General features: G+C 46.2%; 1 protein-coding gene across 7 annotated transcripts in view; it reads right to left on the bottom strand.

Moving 5' to 3' along the window:
* Nucleotides 1-11476, bottom strand: part of limch1a (LIM and calponin homology domains 1a) — a 46869-nt gene that overhangs the window by 29163 nt on the left and 6230 nt on the right. For all 7 annotated transcript variants that reach the window (XR_010014673.1, XM_063009203.1, XM_063009205.1 and 4 more), the window contains exons 2-8: nucleotides 8481-8551; nucleotides 7095-7164; nucleotides 6526-6632; nucleotides 5081-5111; nucleotides 4728-4838; nucleotides 4334-4535; nucleotides 207-420 (exon numbers count right to left, since the gene is read on the bottom strand). Coding sequence is in view for 6 of the 7 variants with exons in the window: in XM_063009203.1 (XP_062865273.1) it covers nucleotides 207-420; nucleotides 4334-4535; nucleotides 4728-4838; nucleotides 5081-5111; nucleotides 6526-6632; nucleotides 7095-7164; nucleotides 8481-8551 (806 nt within the window). In the remaining variant the exon portion in view is untranslated. The remainder of the gene's footprint in view (nucleotides 1-206; nucleotides 421-4333; nucleotides 4536-4727; nucleotides 4839-5080; nucleotides 5112-6525; nucleotides 6633-7094; nucleotides 7165-8480; nucleotides 8552-11476) is intronic.

Raw genomic sequence — 11476 nt, 5'->3', positions numbered from 1 at the left:
GAGAAAGTTGGCGGTTCAAGCCCCAGGTCACCACTGTCGGGCCCATAAGCAAGGTCCCCAAGGCTTTTCCACCTCACCTCACGGCAGGAAGGGCCCGGCCGGGGACCCGCCGTCACCCAAACCAGGATAAAGCGTTGGTAAACCAGACCATGAGTGTTCAGGTGGGACCCGCGTCCCATCTCCGAAAGTCTACGAGTTAGCCGTACCTGATAGGGGAGGTGGAGTTGCTGGCGCTCCGGAGTTCTTCGTCGCGCTCGCTCCTCCTCTTCCTCAGCGGGGCCGGCACGTAGTTGGTCTGGTTGCTCTTGTTGGGGAGGTACTGGTTGAACGGCAGCACGGCGCGGGGCTCCTTGCAGGAGACGCGGCGGGCCGACATGTCGTCCTTCCGGACGTCCGGCCTCCTTTGCTCGCCGTCTTCGTCTGAAACGGAGAGAGAAGAACGTGGTGACTCGACGGTAATGTTCAAGTAGCGCAAACGCACCCTCTGACGCAAGGGAGGAGGAACAAACGAAGCTTTCTGTGGTGACACGACCAACTACGAGTGTCTTACTGGGACTTTAACCTGGGTCCCCACAGTGCTGAAACGCACCTTGCGACACAAGCAACCTCTCGGCCAATCAGATTCCTTCAGACATCTTTAAAAAGCACTTTTGTGGTGGTAACCCATCCAGCCTCGTCTCCCCCTGACACGACCATCTACGATTGCCTTACTGGGACTTCAACCTGGGTCCCCACAGTGCTGAAACGCACCCTGCGACGCAAGCAACCTCTCGGCCAATCAGATTCCTACAGACATCTTTAAAAAGCACTAAGCTCCTGTGTTAATAACCCATTCGACCTCGTCTCCCCCTGACACGGCCAACTAAGAGTGCCTTACTGGGACTCTAACCTGGGTCCCCACAGTGCTAGCCCACTGCTGATGGGATATGGGTTCGAATCCCTAGCAGTGCTATCAATTGGTTGGGAGTCTGTCTAAGCAATGCCTCGCACAAGGGCCCAACAGTGGCGAACTGGCATAGGTGGGGCTTGAACCAGCGACCTTCTGATTACTAGTCCAGTACCTTAAACGCTAGACTATAACTGGCCTTGGCTGCCGAGTGGCTGCGTCTGAGGTCGGATGGATTGGCGTCCCGTTCGGGGAAGCCGGACCCAACGTGACCCCGATCGTACACTCGATGGTCAAAAGTATTGGGACGCCCTTTCTGATTCTAATTCATGTTTCAGTTTAGGGAAGGCCCTTTCCTGACCTCACTACAGCTTTGGAGCGACGTTAACACCCGCCCACACACCACTAACGCTCCTTTGTACGACCGAACTGGCACGAATTCCATCAGACATTCTTTAAAGGTCGCCCTATGTTAACGACACGTCCAACGAACTCGTAGTCGGGTGTCCAGATACTTTCGGCCAGGAGATCCTGCGAGATCCTGATAATAGCGGCCGGTCGGGAACAGAGAGAGAGACGAGCGCATCTATTCAACCGTCGCACACAAAAAACACACAGATAAATATTTGAGACTGGTGCAGACGACCCCTATTCAAAAGCCTGAAACAATCGTGTGTGTGTGTGTGTGTGTGTGACACAAGCATTCCCTGTTCCACAAATTTCCATTCACAGCGGCGCTCCCCAACCTTTTTTGCACCACGGACCGGTTTCATATAAGATATAATTATAAGAATGGGTCGCTCTCAGGAGCTCAGTGAATTCCAGCGTGGTACCGTGATGCCACCTGTGCAACAAGTCCAGTCGTGAAATTTCCTCGCTACTAAATATTCCACAGTCGACCGTCAGTGCTGTTACTGTTATAACAAAGTGGAAGCGATTGGGAACGAAGTGTTAGGCCACGTAAGATGACAGGGCGGGTCAGCGGATGCGGAGGCGCATAGTGTGCAGAGGTCGCCGACTTTCTGCAGAGTCGATCGCTACAGACCTCCAAACTTCATGTGGCCTTCAGATCAGCTCAAGAACAGAGTGTAGAGCCGCTCAGGTGGCGCAGCGGTAAAAAGACACGCTGCAACCAGAGTTGGATTCTGAGTACATCGTTTCGAATCCAGCTCTGCTTCACCGGTCCGAGGCTGGGCGGCTGTACGAGCAACGATTGGCCGGTTGCTCAGTTGGGGGGGTGGGACAAAGAACCGGATGTGGGTCTCTCTCTCTGTCAGAATGCGATTACGACCTCTGCCGGCTTATTAGAGGCGCCCGCACAAGAGATGAGTGGGTGGCAAAAATGCATCCGGCTGCTGCTCATGTTTCAGAGGGGATACGGGTCAGCTTTGATCTCCTCTGTCAGGGCGGGGTTCGTCATAGACAGAGAGGAAGCACGATGCAAATTGAACGATTGGATGCGCTAAAGGAAAAAAAAAAAGAAAAAAAAAAAGAGTGTGTAGAGCTTCATGGAATGGGTTTTCCATGGCCGAGCAGCCGCATCCGAGCCTTACATCACCGAGTAAGGTGTAAAGCACGTCGCCACTGGACTCTAGAGCAGTGGAGGCGTGTTCTCTGGAGTGACGAATCACGCTTCTCCGAGTCTGAGTTTGGCGGTTGCCAGGAGAACGGTACCTGTCTGACTGCATTGTGCCGAGTGTGAAGTGTGGTGGAGGGGGGATTATGGTGTGGGGTTGTTTTTCAAGAGTTGGCTTAGGCCCCTTAGATAATAGTTTGTGGGAACAGTTTGGGGATGGCCCCTTCCTGGTCCAACATGACTGCGCACCAGTGCACAAAGCACAACCTCCATAAAGACGTAGATGAGCCAGTTTGGTGTGGAAGAACTTGCCTGACCTCGACCCGACAGAACACCTTTGGGATGAATTAGAGCGGAGACTGCGAGCCACGCCTTCTCGTCCGACATCAGTTGGACGTCACAAATGCGCTTCTGGAAGAACGGTCTGAAACTCCCATGAACACACTCCTAAACCTTATGGAAAGCCTTCCCAGAGGAGTTGAAGCTGTTATAGCTGCAAAGCGTAAGCCGACATCATGTTAAACCCTATGGATTAAGAACGGGAGTCACTCAAGTTCATACGCGTGTGAATCGCTGCTCCCACCTAGTGGTGATTGGGCGTAATAACACCTGAAGAGTTTCAAAAAATGAACTGCTCGTGTTGCGATCTCTAACTATTTATTCTTTCCGTGCGGCCCGGTAATAAATGACCCACGGACCGGTACCGGTCTACGGCCCGGTGGTCGGGGACAACTGCTTTACAGTCTTCCACGCTTTGTCCAGTGTTTCCTGCGATGGTTCCGGGTTCAAATCCCTAGCGGTGCTATCAATGTGTTGGGAGTCTACATACAGAGATTTACATTTACATCCAGTACTGTGATAGTACGCTGTCTAAGCAATCTCTCGCACAAGGGCCCAACAGTGGCGACCCGGCAGTGGTGGGGCTTGAACCAGCGACCTTATGATTACTAGTCCAGTACCGTAACCGCTAGACTATAACTGGCCTTGGCTGCTGAGTGGCTGCGTCTGAGGTGGGAGGATGGCTTGGCGTCCCGTTCGGGGAAGCCGGACCCAACGTGACCCCGACCGTACACTCGATGGTCAAAAGTATTGGGACGCCCTTTCTAATTCTAATTCCTGTTCCAGCAACAGGAAACAGGAGCAATATCTCCCACGCTCCGTCCGGTCTTTTCTGCGACGGTTTGCCGATAGCATAGTTTGCTAACCGGATAAATAATGTTTGCATTTGGCATTAGACCTTGCAGGAATCTGGAGGTCAAGTCGTTGTGCTCCTCAAGCCATCCCATAGTCCACAGATATCAGGGAACCGTCTCCACGAGAGGGTGAACACGGTCTGCAACGATGTTTGGGTAGGAGCTACGTATCAGAGAGACGTCCACACGGATGGCGGGACCCGAGGTTTCCCAGCAGGACGTCGCCCGAAGCATCTCGCCTGTGTTCCCCAGGTAAATCTGATTCATCAGACCAGGCCACCTTCTTCCATCGCTCCGTGGTCCAGTGCCCATGCTCACGTGCCCATCGCTGGCGCTTTCGGCGCTGGACGGGGGTCAGCATGGGCACCCTGACTGGTCTGCGGGTATGCAGCCCCGTACGCAACAGACTGCGATGCCCTGTGTGTTCTGACACCTTTCTATCAGAACCAGCATGAACTTCTTCAGCAGTTTCAGCTACAGTGAGCCTTGGCCCGCCCATGACCCTGTCGCCGGTTTACCACTGTTCCTTCCTTGGAGCACTTTTGATAGATACTGACCACTGCAGACCGGGACACACCCCACAAGAGCTGCCGTTTTGGAGATGAGGATAAAATGTTCACTTGCAGTAGTCATAATGTTATGCCTAGTCGGCGTATATACTGTATACTCCATACTCACCATCGTTGTTGGCACGAATGACCGCGTCGGCCGTCTGTCCGTACTGACAGTGCGAGCCGACCGAGTCCAGGCTGTCGAACGAATCCTCCCGCTGATGTCTGGGAGGCGACAGCGAATCAGAATGCTCCGATTCCCAGTTGTCTACGCAACCGCTGTCCCGGACGCTTCGCTTAGGAGAGTCGGACTCCTCGTTTATACAATCCTACACACACACACACAGAACGTGAACCTGATTGGCACAAATTCCCACAGACACACTGTCAAATCTGGCATTAATATGACGTTTGCCGCACTAACAGGCTCCGCTCCTTTAGGGAGCTTTCCTTTAGGTTTCGGAACATGACTGCTGGTATAACGTGTCGGTGCACTGTGGCCGGTTACTATGACAACCTACCTTTCTCGTCATGGACAGAAGGCCCTCGAACTCCTTCAGGTCGAGGGTCGGACCGCTGTACGCCTCGCAAACGTTGGCGGTTTTTCCCAGCCAGTAAAGAGTAATCAGCACCTAGACATGGATCCAAAAATATAAAGACACACAGATTAAAATAAACATATAAAAAATATGAAAATATATAACACGGCCAAAAGTATGTGGACGCTCCAGAAATCTGACCTCCACCCCACTAAGAATTCATCCTTGTGATGAAATGGAACGTCTCCTGACCTCTAACGGACGTTAAAGATCTTGGCCGGGTGTCCACATACTCTTGGCACATATCGTATACGGAAAATAACGCGCGTACTTACGTTCTTCAGCTTCCGACTGCACTCCGATCCCCTGCAAAACAAAAGTTCAGGCCTGAGTATGCTAAAATGTATTTTTTTTTACAAACTTGGGACTCCACCGAACCACACCGAGAGCTATTATAATAAAATATGACATTAATATCTTCACGGAAGTGGCCAGCACACCAATTCCTTCAACGAGCTGTGTGACGAGTGTCTGCTGTACTTCTGACAAGCTCAAGGTGTCCAAATACTTTTGGCCACATACCGGCCCGGCTGGCTGACAGCGCCCCAACATCTCCATACTGTTCAGTCCGAAACCATGTGGTCTCCATACTACTGTAGTAAACTCAGCAAACTCGGTTACACTAGGAGGCCTCATAGTGCAAATTAACCAGTGAGGCACTTGAACGTAACACTAAAAAAATATAAATAAAAAAATAAAAAAATAATTAAATAAATAACAAAAATAAATAAATAAATAATAATTAAAAAAATGTTAAATAATAATAAAATAAAATACATAAAATAATTAAAATAAAAATGAAATACATTAAATAAATAACAATAAAATACAAACTAAAATTAAATTAAAAAATACACTTTACTGGTTTGTTCTTTTGAGGCAAAGCACAGACTACACAGAGACGATCACGTGTGTAGAGAAACACACTTCAGCACATGGCACCACGGGAAAACCTCTTACTCCAGCAATCCTATAGCAATTCAGTTAGCAATCAGTCAAAATGTCTAAGATGTCAAAGTCTGAAGCAGCTAAAAACACCACTCGGTTACATTAGGACGCCTCATATTGCAGATTAAACAATAAACTTGAGGCATTAAAAATAAATAACTCATAATAAAAAAAAAAGAAAAATGTTAAATAAATAATAATAAAATAAAAAATGAATTATATAAATTATATAAAAAAAAATAAAAATAAAAAAAAGATGGTAAATAAATAACAAAATAAAAAATTTAATATAATAAGCAAAATAAAAAAAACATTAAATAAATAATACAATAAAATAAAATAATTTAATAATAGAAAATTAAATAAAAATACCATTAAAAATACAAATTAAACATTAAAACATTTAACAGATAATAATAAAATAAAAACTACAATTAATTAAATTAAAATATTAAAAAAATTAAAAATTAATTAAATAATAAATAAAATAAAATAAATACAATTAAAAAAATAAAAATAAACACAGCAAATTACTTATTGCATAAAACGGCTTATTTCGTGGTCCGTGATTTTCACGGCCTTGAATTAGGTACGGCCTTAATTATAGTGAACTGTATGAATCCCTAATGAGGACATTAATATTTCCATAATATCTAGTCTGGTAGAAGGTAACAGCCAGAATCAGGTAATAATCAGGCCACAATCTAAACACACACACACACACACACACACACACACACACACACAGGGTTAGAAACGAACAGGTGCGTACGTTAGGTTGGCACGTATGGACATGTCCTGCAGGTCTCCTGGGTCGAAGAGTTGTGAACCTTTCAGCCCCAGCTCCTCACATCCTCTCAGGAACACGGTGAGGTTATCCTGCGGTGGGAACAGACAGGAGACGGGTCAGATCAGTTCTTCAACGGTTCACACCTTCACGGTTGCCAGGTTTTACCTGAGTGGTGTCAACAGGGACTTAGTTTATTTTAATAGGCCCTGAGCTTGCTTCTATATACTGTATAATAACATCCTGCTGAAAGAGGCCACACCCATCAGTGATACCGTCTCCATAAAAGGGTGGACATGGTCTGCGACAATGCTTAGGTAGGTGCGACGTGTCAAAGTAACGTCCACATGGATGGCATCACACTGCCTCCGCCAGCTTGCCTTCTTAGAACCACATAGAACTACTCTGGACTACTTCAGAAAACCCACGTCGGTTAACGTGGCACGCCGCTGCATCTACAAATCCAAGTTACGACTATGAGACTATGTTCTGAGCTGGACTAAAAGGTTCGAACCTTACAGTCCAGATCACACGGATACCCGGCAAACACTCACCAGTCCTGCGATGGGGGTCTGGAGTCTGTTGATCTTCTTCACAAGGCCAGGCTTGATGGAGCTCAGCAATCTAAAAAAACATAAATAAATAAACAGGACGAACGTTTTGTGGCCTTTTAGGTACCTAAACAGTTGTTAAGTCAACAGTTTGGGGAAGGCCCTTTCACCCCTGTGCACAAAGCAAGCTCTTAAAATGAGCCTTGGAATGAACCGGAACATGAATCGAGGCTTTCTTGACCGACGTCGGCACCCAACCAATTCAAATGCTGTGTAAATGGCTGAATGGGCACAAATTCCCACAGTCCGAAGCAGCTAAAAACACGACTCGGTTACACTAGGATGCCTCATAGTGCAAATTAACCAATAAACGTGAGGCACTAAAAAAATATAAATAAATATACAAGAATTTTAAACAAATAAATAACAATAATAAATAAACAATTTAAAAAAGATAAAAGTTATATAAATAAGACATTAAATAAATAATAAAATATAAAATAACATGAAATAAACAAAATAAAACAATAAAAAAATGAAAAACAAGAAATAAATAATAATAAAATACAATAAAATAAAATACAAAATAATAATTTCACAATAAAATTTCAAAAAATAATTAAAAATACCATCAAAAACACATTTTGAATTTCACAGCAGATTGCGTATTACACGGGAAACGGTCTGTGAATTAGGTAGGGCCTTAATAATACTCAACAGTTCGAACCCTAACCCTAATAAGGACATTAATATTTCCATAATATCTAGTACGACAAGCTCAAGGTCAGGCGTCCAAATACTTTTGGCCAAATTGTGCTTCCCCTTTTTCTTTAATCAATACCATTCCTCTGCTTATACGCAGAATTAAGGTGTTCAACCCTTTTGGACATGCTCCTTTTTCCGTGTGCCGACCTTGAACTTGCACCCCGGTCACAGGACGCTGCCCACGGGGCGCTGCTGGCTGGATGTTTTCGGTTGGTGGACGAATCTCAGTCCAGCAGTGACAGTGAGGCGCTGCTGTGTCTGATCCACTCATACCAGCACAACACACACTAACACACCACCACCATGTCAGTGTCACTGCAGTGCTGGGAATCATCCACCACCTAAATAATAATACCTGCTCTGTGGGGGTCCTGACCATTGAAGAACAGTCAGTAATTGTAGAACTACACAGTGCTTCTATATGGTAAGTGGAGGTGATAACATGGACAGTGAGTGTAGAAACAAGGAGGTGGTTTTAATGTATTGTAATGTGGTCAGCGTGACCCATCAGCCATCACATCAGAGGCTGGAGCTGTAACACAAGTTTAAAAGTGAAACAGGGAGGAAGATCCAGATAAACACAGATACACGTGGAGCCGTCGACCGCGTCGGTCATTCACTCACTCGCACAGTAGGACGCCGTTCTCCAGGCTGCTCCTGAAGTCCCTCTCGCCGAACGTTTTCCCCGTCACCGCCTGCCACAGAGAAGAAACAAAACACAGTCAGTTTAGCGATCTAAAACCAAAAGAATTGAGACATGCGGGTGTCCACATACTTCTGGTGTACCGTGACTTGGATGAACGTCAGACTACATTTAGCATGAGTCTACACTGCTAGCATGACCCGCTGTCTCGGATTTTGCCGTTATTACCGGAACATCTGCCCTTACGATTAAAAATAAGGACGCCCCTCAGAGTTTCCGATGTCGGTGGGAGGTGAAGGACACCAGACAATACGTGACCTTTCAGGGCTCGAAATAGAACTCAGCTGTTTTACACCCCGACAGGAAGTGAGTTTGTGTCCTCCTTTTATCACCCTCAGCTTCTGAGTAGTTTTTTTACCAGTAGCATTTTACCTCAGCATTTTAGCATCAGGGACTCCCTGAATTCCACAAGTCCTGGTTTTGTGTCGGGTCCAATTTATCGTTCTCCTTTCAGGGCTTGAAAAAGAACTGAATAGCATTATAGCATTAGCATTAGCAGTGTTTTAGCCTCAGCATGTAGCACCAGAGACTCCCTGAATTCAAAACCTCTTGGATTTGGTTTGGGTCGGATTTATCGTTCTCCTTTTAGGGCTTGAAATGGAACTGAATAGCATTTTAGCATTAGCGTTTTTACCTCAGCATTTTAGCATCAGAGACTTCCTGAATTCAAACCCTCTTTTGGATCCGATTTAGCGTTACCTTTTCAGGGCTTGAAATAGAACTGAATAACATTATAGCATTTTTACCTCAGCATTTTAGCATCAATTTAAAAACTCCTGGATTTGTTTTGGGTCGAATTTATTGTTCTCCTTTTATCAGCTCTTGAGAAGTCTTAGAACTGAATAGCATTATAGCATTAGCATTATAGTGTTAGCATTTTAGCATCAATTTAAAACCTCTTAGATTTGTTTTGGGTCGGATTTATCGTTCTCCTTTCAGGGCTTGAAAGAGAGCAGAATAGCATTGTAGCATTAGCATTTAGCATCAATTTAAAACCTGAATTTCAAAAGTTTTGGATTTGTTTTGGGTCCGAATTATCGTCACAGGATCAGATGATGTTCGGGAGCTCGACTGGTACCGACATAATAAGGACGTGGAAGTGCGTGTCGTTCCGGTACTCGTGTTATTCCGATCTCGTGAGCCGAGTCAGACGCTTTACCGCCAGGATTAAGTAAACGTATCAGGCGGCGAGTCAGAGAGAGGCTAGAATTAAGAGAGTTCAGGCTTAGACGTCAGGATTAGCCGAGATTACAGATAAAGTGTAATGAGGTCCTCACAGCGCTATGAGGACCGCTAATCCTTCTGTGTCTGCGAGCGAGTGGATGTTGTGTTTACGTGTCCGTGCTAATCCAGATCATGCCTTGGACACACACCGCATGACCAGGGGTGCGTGGACGACCCCTTTTTTGTCGCGCTTTTTATCCAAGTGAGGACCAGAAAGACGTTCTTAGACGAGTTTGAAGACCTCAGATACGTCTAAACACATTTGGGACGAATTAGAACGTTGACCATCAGTGTCGGACCTTACAGAAGCTGCTTTGAATAACAAATTCCCACAGACACACTCCACTGCAAAAAGCTGCAGGGTAAGGTGGGGGAGGGGCGGAGCTCTGGTCAGGCATCCACATACGCAGCTCTAAACGTCCTCCTGAGCAGTCTTGAAACCAATTAGCATTAGCATTGTAGCATCAGTGACTCCTTGGATTTTGTCATTTCATTGCCAGGGTGTCTGTGTGCATCAGGGTGTCTGTATCATCACCCTCAGCTCCTGAGCAGTCTTGAAACCGATTAGCATTAGCATTGTAGCATTAGCATTTTAGCATCAGGGGCTTCCGGGATTTTGTCATTTCATTGCCAGGGTGTCTGTGTGCGTCCTCCTTTCATCACCCTCAGCTCCTGAGCTGTCTTGAAACCGAATAGCATTGTAGCATTAGCACTATAACATTAGCATTTTAGCTTTTTCAAGGGCCCAACAGTAGCAAACTGGCAGTGATGTGGATTCAACCTCTGAGCTACCACTGTGCGCGCGCACACACACACACACACACACACACACACACACACACACACACACACACACACACTCCTTACTGCGATGAAAGCTCTATTGTTCCCCTGGACACAATATCCGCTGAGCAAATTTTTCTACCCCCATGTCTCATTTCTTTCCTCTCTCGCTCTCTCATGTTGGCTTGTCCAAAAAAACTGTCACCTTTTCTTTCGGTGTCCCTCAGGGGTGAGTCCTGGGTCCGATTTGACTTTCTATTTATATTCCTCATCTAGGTAATACACTCACTGAACACCCAGGTTCGAATCCCAGCTCTGCTACCGGTCGGCTGGGCACCATCTAGCGAGCCATCGAGTCTGCTAGGTGGGAAAGACCGAACTTATAAAAGTGGGCGGGGTCTTCAAAGTGCCTAAAACACACGGTTAGGATGTTTGTCGCTCTGCCTAGGCAACGTTTGGTGGGTAACTGGCAGTTTTAACCACCCACAAGTAAGGGGCAATTATTGTGTGCAATTTAGGAGCCAAAAAGAAAGCGGCCATAGGGCAGTTTTGAGAACGAGCCACTTTTGCTTCTCCTACTGATTAGGAATTGACGTCTGAAGTAAATTTGCACCTGATTTGCATCGCTCTTGCACCAGGTGATCCAGGAGAGTGCCCCACCCTACTAGCTGGATGGCGTCCAGCGTCCACCATTATACAGCGTCCAGTCCCTCAGTTCCCTAAGGCGTGTCTAGACCTCACCTGGAGTCACCTGGTGTGATTTGAATCGACTGGACATGATTTGGAAAAGCAAAGCCGGGACTTTACGAGCCCTGAGATTTACATCATCACATGTACAGGGACAGATGAAGAAGATCTTGTCTGGGGTTCGACTGGGTTGAAAGTTCAGCTTTTAAATTGGCAAAGACCT

Source organism: Trichomycterus rosablanca, chromosome 14 (assembly GCF_030014385.1).
Source record: "Trichomycterus rosablanca isolate fTriRos1 chromosome 14, fTriRos1.hap1, whole genome shotgun sequence".
NCBI lineage: Eukaryota > Metazoa > Chordata > Actinopteri > Siluriformes > Trichomycteridae > Trichomycterus > Trichomycterus rosablanca.
Note: the sequence above shows the minus strand (reverse complement) of the source record. Positions and strands in the feature narration are given on the sequence as shown.